Source organism: Spea bombifrons, chromosome 1, assembly GCF_027358695.1.
Source record: "Spea bombifrons isolate aSpeBom1 chromosome 1, aSpeBom1.2.pri, whole genome shotgun sequence".
Taxonomy (NCBI): Eukaryota; Metazoa; Chordata; class Amphibia; order Anura; family Pelobatidae; genus Spea; species Spea bombifrons.
This window is the reverse complement of record NC_071087.1, coordinates 52849350-52869523: the sequence shown is the minus strand read 5'-3', so window position 1 is coordinate 52869523 and position 20174 is coordinate 52849350. Positions and strand designations below refer to the sequence as shown.

General features: G+C 40.2%; 1 protein-coding gene across 1 annotated transcript; it reads left to right on the top strand.

Annotated features, from left to right (window-relative positions):
- Window positions 1-635: 635 nt before the first annotated feature.
- On the top strand, window positions 636-5727 carry LOC128487866 (uncharacterized). The gene is made up of 8 exons (XM_053461635.1): window positions 636-732; window positions 835-891; window positions 1475-1525; window positions 2184-2387; window positions 3143-3286; window positions 4371-4526; window positions 4957-5124; window positions 5530-5727. The coding sequence occupies exons 2-8, from the start codon at window positions 838-840 to the stop codon at window positions 5725-5727; spliced, it is 975 nt and encodes a 324-aa protein (XP_053317610.1). The 5' UTR covers window positions 636-732; window positions 835-837.
- Window positions 5728-20174: the final 14447 nt, after the last annotated feature.

The following is a 20174-nucleotide window of genomic DNA, read 5'->3' as shown; positions in this document are numbered from 1 at the left end:
CACACCTGGGGAAGGTAGTGTAAATATTTCGTCCAAACCTTACTGTGGCAATGCAAAATCTTTAAGCACAGCCTTGCCATCCTTAATGATATTCTGCTATATAAGACAGGAACGATATTCTCTTATGTTACTGTATCCATAGAGATTTTTTTCTTAATTTGTTTTGTACGTAACTTCTTGTTTAATAAATTAGTATATTAAATGTTCTATTTGTCAAACAGTCTAATCCCACACCACAGTTTGTTTCCCACTCCATCCACCTACATTACTCATTGCAAATCTATCCAGAATCATTTCCTTCCAAACACTTTGGAGACAGGTTAATGACTTGTTCACAATAATGTACTCTCTATAGAAAACCTCATAAATCCTTGCTGGAAGTCCCTGCATATTACACAACAGCAACCATCAAAATGAAAACTAGTTAATTATACTGTAGATTATCACATGTCAGTGCAGAAGGATTCATTCTGTTGACAGAAGAAAAACCACAAAACCAAAAGGAAGCAAGAGGAAGTGTGGGCAAGTCAGGTGGTTAGAAATCATATTGAGTCACTCCCCTAGTCTTATGCCGATTGGCTAATAGTGTCTGGGGGACACAGTTTAAATTCTTCAATCCCCGAGACACTCCACAGCAAAACAAGAAGCCTCTGGTTGTTGAACAATCCACTTGTGAATACTGGAAACTTGCAATACAGAGAAATACAAAAATACTTGACAGCCACTGCTAAGGTAATGTATTCATATGCTTATCATTGTTCACATTTAACATTTTTTAACTTGAAGAAAGGGGCAAATAAATGTAAAATGTTCTAAATCAACTTTTTTCTACAGAAAATGAAGACTGCCGTGCTTATCGTATGCATCCTAGGTATAGCCTATGCATATCCAGTGAGTATCATCTAATGTGTTTTATGAATTCACATTACTTAGCCCAAAAATGTATGTCATTTTATGAGCATGCAGGTCAGTATGCCTTTCATTTTGAATAATGTATGCAGTGAGTTGGAATTCTTCATCTCAGTATAACAACTTGTTTAGTTTATAATGCTAAGAAACATTAGTATAACACTATCACTATACTATCACACAGTATCATTATTCATAGAAAGCCCAACTCTCCATAATGATATGTAAACTTGACGCATGAGCATACATGGTTTAAAATGGTTGAACACATTGACCATAAATACAAACATAATATATTTTCTAGGCATTTAGTTTAGACCGAAACTCATTTCTTACTCTTTATGAAGGCAGTATTGAATAGATACAGAACATTTACACAAGGAAAAATGTGAGGATTTAAAAAAAAAATAAAAAAAATGACTACATAAATCAGCCTACTGTTTTCAATTAAAAACTATGAAAGCTGCAATACATTATATTTCAGGTTGAATTATTTTATTTATGCCTCTGTGCCATGTATTTGTGATATACTGCATGTTGAATGATTGTCTCTTTTTGTCAACAGTTGAAACAGGACAACAGTATTCCAGACAACTATTCCCATTCTTCACATCAGGTTAGTAAATTTAATGTGTTGTGTTTAACTATTACATTTAATCTCACAGTTCACAAATATAAGGCTGGATTCAACTACTTGAAATACATTTGTAATAAATAAGTAAACCAGCAGTCCTCCCAAAGTTCGCATTGGGACAATGTAGTATAAAAAACAGAAATATATAGGGCCAGAGTATTTAACCTTGATTAGAGGTATCACTAGTTTTAATGAATAGCCCCTGGAAGAATAGGTAATTAATTACCTATAAGTAGTACATTCTAGTTATTGAATCCAGCATGAGTGATATCATAGTACCAAAATATGTTTAGCCCCTTTATGGACACTTTACATTAATTTCATACAACTACAAAACAGACCAGGGTATAATATATCTATTCTATGGCTTTCAGTTTTTAATCTATTAACTGAATAGTATTTCTACCACATAGATAGATATAGGAATAGAGACCAATGCAAGTTAGACACTGATCTACCGTAATGTAATATATTTTTAGATAAAAAAAAACACATGCTGTTTTGCTTATTGCATTTATACTTAACTCTTGGAGCTGCTCTGAATTTTACTGAGAGCATGCCATGTAAATATACGCTCAAGTTAAAAAATAAGGGCACATAGCTCTGTTCTTCAGCACAAAAGAAATTTGGTCTTTTGTAGGATTCATCCTCGAGTGAAAGCAACACTCAATCTGTATCAGATTCAGACTCTTCTTCAGAGGAAGTCACCACTGTTCCCAATGAGGTACCTAGCGATCAACCAACACCAGACTATTCTGACAACCAGCCTGTCACGGGTGGAAGAGGAGATAGCTTGCTGAACCGGAGAAAGCGTGATTTAACAGAAGAAGGAAATGATGCACAGGTATTCACTGATCTGAGCATATAACCTATAAACTGCGTCCACGTTAATTCGTTTTTTCATTATGTCACTAACCTAGAGATGTGTTACCTGGGTATGTGAAAATGTTTTTACTCTAGTAATCTTACAACTTATTCTTTAATTAAACACTGTACTATTAAATATCTATCAAGACACACCACATAACAAGTGACTTTGGATTAAAGCAGTGGTCAGTAGTAGTATAATGGGTGTACTGTCCACAAAAATGTCTCCTGTGAAATGAGAGTTGGCAGGCCAGTTTTCACTTCAGCTCTCTTGGGTTAATTCACTAAAATAGTTGTTGTGAGGAGAGTTGTATTTTTAACACACTAAATCAATTATGTACGATAAAGGGCCATCCCTGGCAAGCTTCTCCTGCAAGAAGAGGCCCTTCATGATGCTTAATGAATTTTAGCTTTAGTAAATAAATCTTTATGAATACTTTGATAGATACATGAAGATTTTGTCCACAAAAGGAAATATGTAGCCATAAAATTATGCTATACTCAAACCACAGTAAATAAAAAAATAGCTTGATCCATCCAAAGGATAGAACACAAATATCTTTAAGATCTTTAAGAACTAACGTATTAGGAAAATAAAATGCCTGTATAATTGTATTACACTGAAACCTCAACAGGCCTCCAAGCAAATATAATTTTTAAGAATTTTTACAAATCAAGGGAGACAAGACAACAGAAAAAAATAATCAACCTTTTTGTTTTTTCTTTTGCCAGAATTCATCTTCTAATGAAAGCAACACTGAATCTCTACCCGATTCTTCATCAGAGGAAGTTACTGCTTCCCCTAGTGAAGAACCTGATGATGACACATTGTCCCTCAGGAAACGCGACCTAGCCGCAAATGAAAATGTTGGACAGGTAACAGAAGCAATGTTAACATTGGGTATTTCCTGTGTGCGAAAAGTACTGGGTTATCTATTAAATACAGTAAGCCAACATAAGGGACACCAAGTTTTAAGGACTCCAGTGCTTTAACGAATAATATGTCTCTGCAGTGTTTATGGCTAGTGGGTGCTTAGCATGCTTCTAGCAATCCATGTGCCTGACAAGTAAACATGTGCACCCAGGGGCCTTTCTTCAAACCAGGTTCATATTTAATTTGCTGGAACCACATACACAGAATAGAACATCATTGTATAAAGTATGTTGGTATTTTATTTTAAACACTGCAAAGTTAGAGATTTCAGTATATAAGATCACCAAATTCCTTTACTAGATCAGCTACTGACAGCTGATCGTTCTATCTATTTATTTATCTAGACAGTAAGGTCTCAATGACACATGAATTTCAAATGACTGTATTGGGGCAAGTGGCACAGTCATTGTGCTCTGTCTGCCTAAAAGCTGCATGATAAAAGGGTTTGTACCGTGTTAGCCGTTTAGAAAACAGGAGTAAAATATAGTTAAAATGATCCCATTTATTGGCTAACAGAGTTTAATTGCAAGCGTTCAAGACCAAGTTGTTAGGTCCCTTCTTCAGGCATTAATGAAGCTAAAACAGAATTTTCTTAATACAAAAGCACAATTCACAGGTTAACAAAAGCTTAAAATAAACACAGAGGTATTAGGGAATTTGCTCAGCAGTAAATTAGCCTGACTACCAGAGATCTAATAGACAGATACGGTCCAGTCAGAGCATCTTTGGTCAGTTTACTCCCTGGTTAGAGGGGCCATGCCTGAGGAAGGGACCTAAAAACTTGGTCTCGAAAGCTTGCAATTAAACTCTCAGTTAGCCAATAAAAGCTGCATGGTAATAATATAATCTTTTAGAAAAAAATACAAATGTAAGGACAGACTGAAACACAACTCAAATTATAAATGAGATGCCAGTGCCTGTTCTCATTTAGTATTTTTGCCAAGCAAAATACTTTTACCAAAGAAGGGAAACAAAAATAATGATTTAGAAAAATGTGGAAAACATATGTACACTTTCTTTTTCCAGGATTCATCCTCAAGTGAAAGCAACACTCAATCTGTACCCGATTCAGACTCACATTCTTCATCAGAGGAAGTTACTGTTTCCCCCAGTGAACAACCTGATGAGGACAACCTGTCCCGCCGGAAACGTGACTTAGCAGCAAATGAAAATGTTGGCCAGGTAAAAGCTAAACCAGACTATAATATACTGTAACTTTAGGTGGGCATTCCAGAGGATAGGGGCAGCCTTTGGCATGATCAAAAAGAGCAGTGTCACAGAGACAAGATTGTGAAGAATCTGAAGAAGGTGGTCTACGGTATCAAAAGCAGTAGAAAGGTGAAGTAGGATTAGCATAGAGTATTGGCCCTTGGATTTAGCAGTGAACTAGAGTAATCCCAACATTGTATGTTTTCAGCTTCTCCTCAGGAAAAACACTGGAGTGATCAGTGGCTGCCTTTTAAGCCCATATAGAAGATAGATAGCCACCTATGTTCAGAACTGAGAGCCAGAGTTGAGAAACTTTCTTATAAATCACAAACATCAGATCAGTATGTGTATTTATTAAAAATAATAAGTAAAAGATGAAACAAAATATTTGGGTTTTTTTCAGGACTCCTCCTCAACTGAAAGCAACACTCAATCCGTACCAGACTCTGATTCTTCATCAGAAGAGGTTACTGCTGCCCCTAGTGAGCAACCCAATAATAAGAACCTCCCAAGAGCAGATATTCTGACCCTCCGAAAACGTGATTTATCAGCCAAAGAAAATGACGAACAGGTAATCCATATGGGAAGTGCAAAGTATAGAAACTGCAGACATGAATTACATGTGTGATTATTTAACTGAGCTGACAGGCTTTATAAAATTGGAATATAACACGCACTTTTATAACTGAAAAAAGAAGCAGAAACCCTACCTGCGTGTTATACGCCGGTAAATCCTAGAGCTCCATGATTTGCAGCCGCGTCTCCCTCTCTTCCGGTCCGGGCAGGGGTGTGTGCTATACCCCGGTGCGCAGTATGCGCCGATAAATACGCTAAGTTATCAAGTGATTAATGTTTCAACTAGAACTGTCGCTAATTATATCGTCTACATATATAAAATAGGTTATTTATTCCTTAATTTCACTACGTGAGTGCATCGTATATATTTTTTATTGTATTTGTTTTGTACTTGGCACAGAAATCATTTGGCAGTATGTCTGAAGAACAAAGTACAACCACTGAAAGTACAAGCACTCAGACTCACTCATCGGAAAGCTCAGAGGAAGAGAGCAACACCAAGCAGACTCCTCCACAAGCTGGTCAACAGGCCACAGAAACTCCAGACACATCTGACGAAAGCTCTGAGGAGGCAACACAAAAACCACCCACTGTTTAGACCTTACTATGACCACCTCTCATCATTTCCACATTAATCTTAGCTGTCCTCTTCTATTCTGCTCGGGTAAATGTTTATTGCTGTGTAACTACCTTTTAGAGAGTAACTTTCACAGGACTCAAGCTGCATGCCTGCAGATGTAAGCAGGTGTGACATGGAACAGATAAGAGGCATTTGTCTTCTCGTTCCTGGTTAAGATGGTGTTAGACCTTGGGTTTAAGAAGACCCACAGTGTCTTTACCAGTCTGTGCAATCCACAAGTGTATCCTGTTTAATTGTGAATGCTGTTTAGTGGATACATGTGGGCACAGCAACATTAGCCTCATTTTGTGTCCTGTTTACAACATATTAGAATAGAGTATGTGAATTATAAACACTAACAGTCATTAAGAAATCATTAAAAATTGCAACAAATTTTCCTAAATAACAACATTTGTTATGCAAATATGTATATATGTAGGTTCAGTGCAGGCCATGACACCTTTTATTCAATTTAATAACAAAATTATTTTATTGACCTACTAAAATGTACCATTAGCTACCTAAAAAGTGTTTAGGGTAAACGCACAAATCATGGTAAAATCTTGGTTATAATATGCACCCACGTGTTATAGGCATACTAAATTTAAAACTACATTTGCAGAAAAACTATATAAAGTTTGTTAATATGTAATACTTCACCCTACCTGTGTCATGAAAAGAGAAAATGTGAGTATTATAGATGAGAATTTATAGAATACATTTTTAGAATACATTGTTTTCAAAGGTATTGTAAAAAAAAATAAGCCCCTATAGTATTATTTTTGACTGTAAGAGCAAAGAACGATTGTATTAATTTATGGATAAGTATGTTTATTGTTATTACCAATAACCTGCTGCTGATGTACAATTTTACTTCACTTAAACTCTTTGTCCTGACTAGTAGGGGCACAAGTGCATAATCCAGTGTGTCTTGCAGAATTGCAAGTCTTTCAACTGCATGCATTAATACTTGACTGTAATTTGTACGTAACTGTATAAAAAAATATTTTTTCACCATTAACTTTTATAAAAACCTTTCTTATATGCATCTCAAGGTATAACCCTTTTTTATAAAATTTTACTTGGTGTTTAATAAAATTTCAAATGGAATAATCCTCTTTGGCTTGTCGTAATGTCATTCTTGTTACATGTTAACATGTTGAGCAAGATTATTTGCACTAGTACTTTTAAAAAGCATATTCTCAGAAGTTGGTGGGAGAAGGTGGCATCCCATAAGAACAAAGCATTTCTTTGCATGACAGCTATGGTGTATCCTATTGTCTTACCTCAACCCCATTTATGCTCATTCACAGTGCTATTAAGAAACCATTCAGACATGCAAGTAAGACTATGTGTATTCATAGTACCATATACTGGACTAGACCGACAGGACAGGGGCGTACCTAGAGTATTTGGCACCTGGGGCGGATCCTGTATGTGGCACCCCCCCACACACACACACACTTTAAAACTGCATTGCTGCTATCGTTATATACTGGCACAGACATTGAAGGTGGTACAACATAACACCTATCATTATATCCTGAGGCAGACATTGACGAGGGTACAGCATAACCCCTATCACTATATATACTGAGGCAGACATTGACGGGTACAGCATTACACCTATCACTATATACTGAGGCAGACGTTCACGGGGTAGAGCATAACACCTATCACTAAATACTGAGGCAGACAATGACAGTGGTACAGTATATCACCTATCACTATATACTGAGGCAGACATTGACAGTGGTACAGCGTAATCCCTATCACTATATACTGAGCCAGACATTGACAATAGTGCAGCATAACCCCTATCACTATATACTAAGCCAAACATTGATGTGGTATAGGCCTACCACTTCAGTGTCTGGCTTAGTAGGGATGCACCAAAATGAGAATTCTGGACCGAAACCAAAAATTCAGCATTTACTTGGCCAAAACCGAAAATGACCCCCCCACACCATAAAAAAAAATCTCACAATTTTATTAAAAGCAAGTAACACATCAAAATTGGACAAAAAAATAAAATAGCAATATATATATATATATATATATATATATACAGTTAGAGCGAGCTTTTCCTTCTATACTCCCTATTTAAGATTTGACATCTACTTGCCCCCACAACCTCATGCCATCCCGCCCTAAAGGTGCAGGCTTTATCAATTGTCAAACAGGCATACTACAGCTATTTGCCTAAAAAACAAAGATAATGTTATTTGTTTTTCACTATTTTTACTTTTTTTAAAACTTTATTTTTTATGCATTTCCAATGGTATCAATGGAACTCAGGGAAGGCTTGGAACCATTAAGCATGGGAGGCAGGTAACGACAATTGGATCCATCGGTCCCTTGCCTTCTCCATAGCTAAAATACACACTAGCACCCATGCACTAACACACTTACATACACATAAACCACACATCCATACACTTTATCATGCTAACACAGAAGCTAATACATCCATATTAACTCATACACCCTAGAATACACTTATACACACACACACTCATGCTAACACAGTTACACATACACACTCACTCTGATACACATACATACTCACATACCTTCCAACATTTCAAAATGTGAAAAAGGGACACTTTTTTTTTAAAATCGCTCTCGAAACTCACCAACACAAGCAATTACATTTGTACAATGTCACGCTCGCATCGCCACGCTTCATTTTTATCGACACTTTTTTTTAAAATCCCAGCTGCCCTCTTGTGTATTGGTGACCCCACAACTGGTGACATTGTATTGGTGACACCCCCTTGTGTGTTGCCCACAGCCAGCCCCCCTTGTGTATTATTGCCCCCACAACCTTGTGTCCCTTGCCTTTCCCCACTGTAGGTTGTGGGGGCATTAATACACAAGGGGGGCTGGCTAGGAGCATCACTTAAATCTTAAAAGGGGGCTGGGTGGTGTAATAAATACACAATTGGGACACGGCACACAGAAGCCTGCTGCTTAAAGATGGGACGGCAAAGCGGGACATCGGTAGGGAAACGCCTAAATTGGGACAGTTGGGAGGCCTGGGAGTGGTAAATTCAAACCTTGGAGGCCTTGGAGTGGTAAATTCAAACCTTAAGTACAATGTGTGTGGAAAAAAACACACAAAAAATAACACCACATATTTTGACAAAGGCCAGTGGTAAAAAAAAAAAGTGGTAGTGCATGGAAAGGGTTAAAATACCAGCATTTGAAATACCCTGGGGTGTCTACTTTTAAAAAATAGATGATTTGATGGGGTAAAATGTCCCAAAAAGCACATGGGGCAGTGGGACCATATGTCAAAGTTCCAAGTTGAAAAAATGTGCCATTTTATCTCCTAAACAACCCAACAAACCCATGCATAGGGGGTATCACTGTACTCAGGAGATGTTGCTGAACAGATATTGGGATGCTGTGCGATGTATACCAGGAACTGTATTTTCACATCTGAAGTTGTGTGATAAAAAACACAAAATAAATTACTACCACAAAGTTTGACAAAGGGCGGTAGTAGAATTAGTGCATGGAATGGGTTAAAATACTGAAACCTGTTTCAGCGGCAATGTCAATTTCTGGCTTAGTATATAGTGATGTTACACTACCATTAATGTATGGCTCTGTGTATTGTTATGGGGTTTACGCTGTACCAGTGTCTGACTCAGTTTATAAGAGTTATGCTGTACCATATCTGTTTGATACATTTTATTTATTTAAACGTATTTCATTTATGTAAATAATTTATTTTAATTTTATTTAATTAATCAGTTGTTTTTTTCTGATTTCTAGTTTTTTTTCCAGCAGACATACAGTTTACAAGCGCTAGTTGGGAGTCTTCCATATGATAGCAGTGTTGAATAGGAATGAGTTCCAGACTGTGTGACCCTGATAATCTACCCCTCCCCCACAGATGCTGAACACTGAGACTCTGGGTCAAACCCTGAAAGTTGCCAGGTATGCCTGTGATGTGTCACAGTTTATAAAGTTCGATTTGTGAAAGTAAATATACAAAAAAGTGTTTTCTCTCTAGAATCCAAACTTTACCTGGGAGGTAACCGAATCCTGGGCTTCAGTATTGGAGGTGGTATTGACCAAGACCCCTCACAACACCCCTTTTCAGAAGACAAGGTGGGTAAATATGAGACGCCAGTTTATTCAGTGATGTTCCAGTTGTCATTAATTGTGAAGACTGAACTTGAATTGATTCAATACAACCCCCACACACTCCAAGGCAGCAACTCAAGGGGGCTTATTCACTAAATAGAGAATTTGCAGGAGATGTATGGTCTCACCACATTACTATACATTATGTAATGCTAAACCCAGGAGCTACTCCTGCAGGAGGAGCCTGGTTGGCCCTGTATAATGTATAGTCAAATCAATGAGAGTGTATCACTCTGCTCACCCATTTACTTTATTACATCGGACAAGAATGGGTGGTAGCTTTCTTTAAGGTCTTGTAGATGTACTGCGTGCATCACGGAAGGGGTTAATGTGTGCCCACAGCTGACACTGATTATAACCAGGCGCACTAGTTCTGCCAATGGCCTGCAACAGAAAATGAAGTATATCAATAGAAATAAAATAAATCTACTTACCTTTAGGAAACTGTTCTGTCTTCTTACCTCTTGGACTGCTGTATCTACAATGGCCTTTTCATAATATTTTAAATGGAGCCAAACTTAGTAACACATCTATGTGTCGCTAATGTAGCGATAGTGATTTGTTCTATTTATAGCTGACTAGGTTAGTTTTTTTTTTTTTACACAAATCGTTCTTTGATGACATCAATGTCTGTATTTGTACAAATAATTAACTTAGAATTAGTTGTTTGGGTTTTTGTGCAATGAGAGTTGTTAATGCTTTTTTTACTTCCTTTCAATTTTTTTTTACTTAAAACACCAGCTGCATTTAAGATTTTTACATTGCTTTCAAACTTCGTATTATCTGGGTGTTTAAAAGTTCAGTTCTTTTATAAACTCCCTCTTCCTCAAACAACTTATACTACTTTGTACAACAGATACATTCTTTTTAAAGGGTTAATGGAAAGGAGGTACATCTTTAATCACTATGGCGAACAGTGTGAGAGTTATACATCTTGGGGACCTCGGTACATGAATATTAGAGGTGGAGCTCCCTGTAAAGGATAATACCAAATTGGTGTTATGTACCAATTTTGGTGAAAAGCGGTGCAATCATCATAGCAGGCAATAAAAAACCTAGAAGTGCTGTTAAAGGGACATCCCAGCCATCATATGCACTTTAACATATATTATGCGTGACCTTTATTCGTCATATTCATTACCTGTCTTTATTATTTCTAAATACTCTTTTTAAAATGTATTTACCTACAAGTTAGCGGGGATATTACTCATCTTCAGTAAAGCACAAACATACATACAGACATTATCACACACACAAATGCACATGTACATTCATTCTCCATACATAGATTACACTATTTCACATTTGCACCCACCATTCTTCCTTTTTTAATGTTGTTTCAGGTAATAAAGCCATAAGACAATGTGTATGAATATACAAATACTTTATTATATTCTCCCTATTTTTCTCTTCTTGCATTCCCGCCTCCATTTCTCTTTTTTTGCATTCCCTCCCCCCCGTTTCTCCCCTCTTCTATTCCCTTCTTCATTTCCCTTTTCTTCCAATTCCTTCCCATATTTCCCACTTTTTCCATTTCCCTTCTTTTTCAGTAATCTCCTATTTCCTCTTCTTCCTTTCCTGCTCATATTCCCCTTTTTTCATTTCACTTTTTCCATTCCCTTCCCAATTCCCTCTTCTTACATTATATTCTTCTATAGTTCATTCTCCCCTTTTCTCTCTTCTTCCATTCATCTTCTTTTATTTTCCTCTACTGTCATTCTGTCCCCCATTTCCCTCTTCTTAGTAACATAGTAACATAGTTCATAAGGTTGAAAAAAGACCAAAGTCCATCAAGTTCAACCTATATACATATTGTGTCCCTACTGTGTTGATCCAGAGGAAGGCAAAAAACCCTTATGAAGCAGATGCCAATTGCCCCATACCAGGGGAAAAATTCCTTCCCGACTCCAAATATGGCAATCAGAATAAATCCCTGGATCAACGTTCTGTCCCTATTAATCTAATATCCATAACTTGTAATATTATTGCTTTCAAGAAACACGTCCAGGCTCCTTTAAACTCTTTTATTGAGTTTACCATTACCACTTCCTCTGGCAGAGAGTTCCATAGTCTCACCGCTCTTACTGTAAAGAACCCCCGTCTGTGCTGGTGTAGAAACCTTCTTTCCTCCAGCCGTAGAGGATGTCCCCTTGTTATAGATACAGTCCTGGGTATAAATAGGTCCTGGGAGTGATCTCTGTACTGCCCCCTTATATATTTATACATAGTTAAGTCCCCCCTTAAACCGTCTTTTTTCCAAACTAAATAACCCTAATTCTGATAATCTTTCTGGGTACTGTAGTCCTTCCATTCCCCTTATTACTCTGGTGTTCTTGTATTGCTCCACCCCATTTCCCTCTTCATGCATTCTGTCTCTCCATTTACATCTTCTCCAGGTACTTTCCCCCATTTTCCCATTCTTCCCTTTTATTTACATCTTCTTTTATTTCCCTTTTCTGGCACTCACTTGCCCAATTTCTGGCATTCCTCCATTTACCTCTTCTTAAATTCCCTTACCCTATTTTCCTCTTCTTGCATTCCCTTCCCCTATTTGGATATTTTTTTTTTATCTTCCTTTTCTAGCAGCCTCTCCATCTTTTTTTCATCTTCTTTAGTTCATTTCCCCCTTTTCCGTCTTCTTCCATTCTCGCTTACTCCTCTTTCTTCCCATTCTCTTCTAATTTCCCTCTTCTTGCATCCCCATTTTTTTCCTTTAGGCCATCCCCCTTTTCCCTCTCCTTCATTTCCCTTCCATTCCACCTTTTTTCATTTTCCTCTTCCTGCATGTCCTCCTCCCATTTTCCTCTTCTTGAATTCCATCCATTTTCACATTCTTGCATCCCCTCCCTCCACTTCCATCTTCTTCATTCCTCTTTGCTTCCCTTTCATTTACATCCCATCTTCTTTCATTTCCCTTTTCTTGTATACCATTGACATCTTCCATCTTCTGGTGTTCCTCCCTTAAGTTTCTTCTTGCATTCCCTCCCCCATTTCCCTCTTCTTGCATTCTCTCCCCAATTTCCTCTTACTGTCCCATTGCTCCCTTCTTGCATTCCCTCCCCAATTTCCTCTTATTGCCCCATTTCCCACTCTTGTAGTTCCTCCATGTGCCCTGCTTCCATTCTTTCTTCTCATTTTCCTCCTCTTTCATCCCATAATTTACGTTTAATTCAATTTCCCCATAACTCCTTCCCCATTTTCTTGCACTCTTTCTTTTCTTTCATTTCACTCTTCTTTCCTTTTCATCTCCCCATCTCACCCTTTTTCAATTCTCTTATTCTTCAATTCCTTTACTCTGATTTTCCTTTTCTTGTATTCCCCCATTTCTCTCTTCTTCCATGCACCTCTCCCCTAATTTTCATCTTCCTCAGGCCCTTCCATTCTATCTTCTTTCATTTCCCTTTTCTTGCATTTCTTCCCCTCATTATCATCTTCTTTAGTTCCTTTCCCCATTTCCCTTTTCTTTCACTTGCCTCTTTTAAATTCCTACATTTGTTTCCCCCCTTTTCCATCTCCCTTCCATTTCAGTCATCTCCTCATCCCTCTTCACGCTCCTATCCCCCTTCTTCCATTTTCCTCTTTCCATTCCCTTCCCAGATACCTCTTCTTGCAACCCCTATTTCCCTCTTCTTAAATCCCCCATTTTCATCTTCTTCAGTCCATTTCCCCTTTTTCCCTCTCCTTCATTTCCCTTCCATTTCATCTTTTTTTCATTTTCCTCTTCTTGCATATCCTCCTCCAATTTCACTCTTCTTGCATTCCATCTATTTTATCTTCTTCAGTTCATTCCCTTGCTTTTCCCTCTTCTTCAATTGTCCTTCCATTTCATCTTATTTTATTTTCCTCTACTTTGATTCCATCCCCCCATGTCTCTCTTCTTGCACTCCCTCTCCCTCTGTTCATCTTCTCCAGGTATACCCCTCATTTCCCTCTTCATTCCTTTCATTTACACCCTCATCTTCTTTAATTTCCCTCTTCTGGCATTCCTTCCTCCATTTTCCTCTTCTTGCATTCCCCCATTTTCTTCTTCTTGCATTCCCTCCCCCACTTCATTCTTCTTGCATTCCCCCATGTTCCTCATCTTGAATTCCCTCCCATAATTTTCATCTTCTTCAGATCCTTCCGCCCATTTCCCTCTTCTTCCATTTCTCTTCCATTTTATCTTTTTTTAACTTCTCTCTTCTTGCATTCAATCTTCCCTGCATTCCCCTACCCCATTTCTCTTCAGTTTCAGTTATCTCCTATTCCCTCTTCTTCCATTTCAGCCTCAATTCCCCTTTCTTCCATATCCTTACTCTTGCATTCCTGCCCCAAAATTCCTCTTCTTGCATTCCCTCCCCATTTCCGTCTTTTTACATTCCTTCCCCAATTTCCGTCTTCTTGAATTCTCCCTGTTTTCTTCTTCTTGCATTCCCTCTGCCATATTCTCCGTCTTGCCATGCCTCCCATTTTATCTTTTTTTCATTTCCCCCTTTTTGCATTCCCTCCCCCATTTCCCTCTGCTTGCATTCTCTCCCCCATTTCCCTCTTCTTGCATTTCCTGCATTTATTTCGCTCTTCTTCCATTTCCTCCCTCTATTTCCCTCTTCTTGCATTTCCTCTCTCCATTTCCCTCTTCTTGCATTCCCTCCCCCATTTCCCTCTTCTTGCATCCCCTCCCCATTTCTCTCTTCTTGCATTTCCTCCCTCCATTTCCATCTTCTTGCATAGCCTCCTCCTTTTCCCTCTTCTTGCATTCCCTCCCCCATTTCCCTCTGCTTGCATTTCCTCCCCCATTTCCCTCTTCTTGCATTTCCTCCCTCTATTTCCCTCTTCTTGCATTCCCTCCCCTATTTCCCTCTGCTTGCATTTCCTCCCCCATTTCCATCTTCTTGCATTCCCTCCCTCCATTTCCCTCTTCTTGCACTTCCTCCCTCCATTTCCCTCTTCTTGCATTCCCTCCTCAATTCCATCTTCTTGCATTCCCTCCCCAATTTCCCTCTTCTTGCATCCCCTCCCCATTTCCCTCTTCTTGCATCCCCTCCCTCTTCTTGCATTCCCTCCCCCATTTTCCTTTTTGTTTTGCATTCCCTCACCCATTTCCCTCTTCTTCCATCCCCTCCCCCATTTCCCTCTTCTTGCATTTCCTCCCTCTATTTCCCTTTTCTTACATAACCTCATCCTTTTCCCTCTTCTTGCATTCCTTCCCTATTTCCTTCTTCTTGCATTCCCTCCCCCATTTCCCTCTTCTTGCATTCCCTCCCCCATTTCCATCTTCTCGCATCCTCCCCATTTCCCTCTACTTGCATTTCCTCCCTCCATTTCCCTCTTCTTGCATTTCCTCCCTCCATTTTCCTCTTCTTACATAACCTCCTCCTTTTCCTTCTTCTTGCATTCCTTCCCTATTTCCTTCTTCTTGCATTCCCTTCCCCATTCCCCTCTTCTTCCATTTCTCTTCCATTTTATCTTTTTTTCATTTCTCTCTTCCTGCATTCCCTCCTCCCCTTTCCCCCTTCTTGCATTCCCCTACCCCATTTTACTTCCGTTTCAGTTATCTCCTATTTACTCTTCTTCCATTTCAGCCTCTATTCCCCTTTCTTCCATTTCCTAATTCTTACATTCCCTCATTCAATTTCCTCTTCTTGTATTCCCCCCACCCTTCCCTCTTCTTGCATTTCTTAATTCAATTTCCCTCTTCTTGCATTCCCTCCCCCATTTCCGTCTTTTTACATTCCCTCCCCAATTTCCGTCTTCTTGCATTCTCCCTGTTTTCTTCTTCTTGCATTCCCTCCCCCCATTTCCCTCTTCTTGCATTCCCTCCCTCATTTTCCCTCTTCTTGCATTGCCTCCTCCATTTTCCTCTTCTTGCATTCCCTCCCCCATTTCCCTCTTCTTGCATTCCCTCCCCCATTTCCCTCTTCTTGCATTTCCTCCCTCTATTTCTCTCTTCTTGCTTTCCCTCCCCATTTCCCTCTTCTTGCATTTCCTCCATTTCCCTCTTTTTGCATTCCCTCCCTCCATTTCCCTCTTTTTGCATTCCCTCCCCCATTTTTCTCTTCTTGCATTCCCTCCCCCATTTCCCTCTTCTTGCATTCCCTCCCCCATTTCCCTCTTCTTGCATTTCCTCCCTACATTTCATTCTTCTTGCATTCCCCCATGCTCATCGTCTTGCATTCCCTCCTCTAATTTTCATCTTCTTCAGATCCTTCTGCCCATTTCCCTCTTCTTCCATTTCTCTTCCATTTTATCTTTTTTCATTTCTCTCTTCTTGCATTCCCTGCTCCCCTTTTCCCCTTCTTGGATTCCCCTACCCCATTTTCCTTCCGTTTCAGTTATCTCCTACTTCCTCTTCTTCCATTTCAGCCTCTATTCCTCTTTCTTCCATTTCCTAATTCAATTTCCTCTTCTTGCATTCCCTCCACCCATCCCTCTATTTCCCTCTTCTTGCATTCCCTCCCCATTTCCCTCTTCTTGCATTTCCTCCCTCCATTTCCCTCTTTTTGCATTTCCTCCCTCCATTTCCCTCTTCTTGCATTCCCTCCCCCATTTCCCTCTTCTTGCATTTCCTCCATCTATTTCCCTCTTCTTGCTCCACCCATCCCTCTTCTTGCATTTCTTAATTCAATTTCCCACTTCTTGCATTCCCTCCCCCATTTCCGTCTTTTTACATTCCCTCCCCAATTTCCGTCTTCTCCCTGTTTTCTTCTTCTTGCATTCCCTCTGCCATATTCTCCATCTCCCATTTTATCTTTTTTCATTTCCCTCTTCTTGCATTGCCTCCCTCCTTTTCCCTCTTCTTGCATTCCCTCCTCCATTTTCCTCTTCTTGCATTCCCTCCCCCATTTCCCTCTTTTTTGCATTCCCTCCCCCATTCCCCTCTTCTTGCATTTCCTCCCTCTGTTTCCCTCTTCTTGCATTCCCTCCCCATTTCCCTCTTCTTGCATTTCCTCCCTCCATTTCCCTCTTTTTGCATTTCCTCCCTCCATTTCCCTCTTCTTGCATTCCCTCCCCCATTTCCCTCTTCTTGCATTTCCTCCATCTATTTCCCTCTTCTTGCTTTCCCTCCCCATTTCCTTCTTCTTGCATTTCCTCCCTCTATTTCCCTCTTCTTGCATTCCCTCTCCCATTTCCCTCTTCTTGCATTTTCTCCCTCCATTTCCTCTTCTTGTATTCCCTTCCCATTTCCCTCTTCTTGTATTTCCTCCCTCCATTTCTCTCTTCTTGCATCCCCTCCCCATTTCCCTCTTCTTGCATTTCTTCCCTCCATTTCCCTCTTCTTGCATTCCCTCCCCATTTCCCTCTTCTTGCATTTCCTCCCTCCATTTCCCTTTGCACACCATTTCCCTCTTCTTATACCCCCCATTGTCATCTTCCGTTCATTTCCCCCCTTTTCAACTTTCTTCCATTCCTCTTCTATTTTCTTTTTTAATTTCTCTCTTCTTGCATTCACTCTTCCCTGCATTCCCCTACCCAATTTCTCTTCCGTTAAAGTTATCTCCTATTTCCTCTTCTTCCATTTCAGCCTCAATTCCCCTTTCTTCCATTTCCTTATTCGTGCATTCCTGCCCCCAAATTCCTCTTCTTGCATTCCCTCCCCATTTTCCTCTTCTTGCATTCCCTCCCCCATTTCCCTCTGCTTGCATTCCCTCCCCCATTTCCCTCTTTTTGCTCCCCCCATTTCCCTCTTCTTGCATTCCCTCCCCAATTTCTTCTTCTTGAATTCCCTCCCCCATTTCCCTCTTCTTGCATTCCCTCCCTCCTTTTCCCTCTTCTTGCATTCCCTCATCCATTTTCCTCTTCTTGCATTTCCTCCCTCTATTTCCCTCTTCTTGCATTCCCTCCCAGTTTCCCTCTTCTTGCATTCCCTCCCCATTTCCCTCTTCTTGCATTTCCTCCCTCCATTTCCCTCTTCTTGCATTTCCTCCCTCCATTTCCCTCTTCTTGCATTCCCTCCCCATTTCCCTCTTCTTGCATTTCCTCCCTCCATTTCCCTCTTTTTGCATTTCCTCCCTCCATTTCCCTCTTCTTGCATTCCCTCCCCCATTTCCCTCTTCTTGCATTTCCTCCCTCTATTTCCCTCTTCTTGCATTCCCTCCCCATTTTCCCTCTTCTTGCATTCCCTCCCCCATTTCCCTCTTCTTGCATTCCCTCCCCCATTTCCCTCTTCTTGCATTCCCTCCCCCATTTCCCTCTTCTTGCATTTCCTCCCTCTATTTCCCTCTTCTTGCATTCCCTCCCCCTTTCTTTTTGCATTTCCCTCTTCCTCAATTCCCTCCCCCATTTCCCTCTTCTTGCATTTCCTCCCTCTATTTCCCTCTTCTTGCTTTCCCTCCCCATTTCTCTCTTCTTGCATTTCCTCCCTCTATTTCCCTCTTCTTGCATTCCCTCCCCCTTTCTTTTTGCATTCCCTCCCCCATTTTTCTCTTCTTGCATTCCCTCCCCCATTTCCCTCTTCATGCATTCCCTCTCCAATTTCCCTCTTCTTGCATTTTCTCCCTCCATTTCCTCTTCTTGCATTCCCTCCCCATTTCCCTCTTTTTGCATTTCCTCCCTCTATTTCCCTCTTCTTGCATTCCCTCCCCATTTCCCTCTTCTTGTATTTCCTCCCTCCATTTCCCTCTTCTTGCATCCCCTTCCCATTTCCCTCTTCTTAAATCGACTCACCCCATTTTCCTCTTCTTTCCTTTCATTTACATCCCATCTTCTTCAATTTCCCTCTTCTTGCATTCCCCCCATTTTCTTCTTCTTGCATTCCCTCCCCTAATTTTCATCATCTTCGGGCCTTCCACTCATTTCTCTCTTCTTCCATTTCTTTTCCATTCTACATTCTTTTATTTCCCTCTTCTTGCATTCCTTCCCCCATTTCACATTTTGCATTCACTCCCTCATTTTTATCTTCTTACATTCTTCCTGTTTTCCTCTTTTGTGCATTTCCTTCTCCCATTTCTCTCTCCTTGCATTCCCTCCCCAATTTCAGTCTACTTGCATTTTCCCTGTTTCCCTCTTCTTGCATCCCCCCCTCCATTTCCCTCTTCTTGTATGCTCCCTATTTTCCTCTTATTGCATAACATCCTCCTTTTTACTCTTCTTGCATTCCCCCATGTCCCTCCTCTTGCATTCCCTCCCATAATTTTCATCTTCTTCAGATCCTTCCGCCCATTTCCCTCTTCTTCCATTTCTCTTCCATTTTATTGTTTTTAATTTCTCTCTTCTTGCATTCACTCTTCCCTGCATTCCCCTACCCCATTTCTCTTCCGTTTCAGTTATCTCCTATTTCCTCTTCTTCCATTTCAGCCTCTATTCCCCTTTCCTCCATTTCCTAATTCTTGCATTCCCTCAATTTCCTCCTCTTGCATTCCCTCCACCCTTCCCTCTCCTTGCATTTCTTAATTCTATTTCCCTCTTCTTGCATTCCCTCCCCCATTTCCCTCTTCTTGCATTCCCTCCCTCCTTTTCCCTCTTCTTGCATTCCCTCCCTCCTTTTCCCTCTTCTTGCATTCCCACCATCCTTTTCCCTCTTCTTGCATTCCCACCCTCCTTTTCCGTCTTCTTAAATTCCCTTCCCCATTTCCCTCTTCTTGCATTCCCTTCCCCATTTCCCTCTTCTTGCATTCCCTCCCTCCTTTTCCCTCTTCTTGCATTCCCTCCCCCATTTCCCTCTTCTTGCATCCCCTCCCCCCATTTCCCTCTTCTTGCATCCACTCCCCCATTTCCCTCTTCTTGCATTCACTCCCTCCTTTCCCCTCTTCTTGCATTCCCTCCTCCATTTTCCTCTTCTTGCATTCCCTCCTCCATTTTCCTCTTCTTGCATTCCCTCCCCCATTTCTCTCTTCTTGCATTTCCTCCCTCTATTTCCCTCTTCTTGCATTCCCTCCCCATTTCCCTCTTCTTGCATTCCCTCCCCATTTCCCTCTTCTTGCATTCCCTCCCCAATTTCCTCTTATTGCCCCATTTCCCACTCTTGTAGTTCCTCCATGTGCTCTGCTTCCATTCTTTCTTCTCATTTTCCTCCTCTTTCATCCCATAATTTACGTTTAATTCAATTTCCCCATAATTCCTTCCCCATTTTCTTGCACTCTTTCTTTTCTTTCATTTCACTCTTCTTTCCTTTTCATCTCGCCATCTCACCCTTTTTCAATTCTCTTATTCTTCAATTCCTTTACTCCGATTTTCCCTTTCTTGTATTCCCCCCACATTTCTCTCTTCTTCCATGCACCTCTCCCTTAATTTTCATCTTCCTCAGGCCCTTCCATTCTATCTTCTTTCATTTCCCTTTTCTTGCATTTCTT

What these genes read in the sequence shown, in the direction of transcription:
- LOC128487866 (XM_053461635.1), top strand. Translation starts at nt 838, where the DNA reads ATGAAGACTGCCGTGCTTATCGTATGCATCCTAGGTATAGCCTATGCA. An exon ending in GTATAGCCTATGCATATCCA is followed by an intron (nt 892 to 1,474) that starts GTGAGTATCATC and finishes TTTTGTCAACAG; the next exon opens with TTGAAACAGGACAACAGTAT. An exon ending in CAAATGAAAATGTTGGCCAG is followed by an intron (nt 4,527 to 4,956) that starts GTAAAAGCTAAA and finishes GGTTTTTTTCAG; the next exon opens with GACTCCTCCTCAACTGAAAG.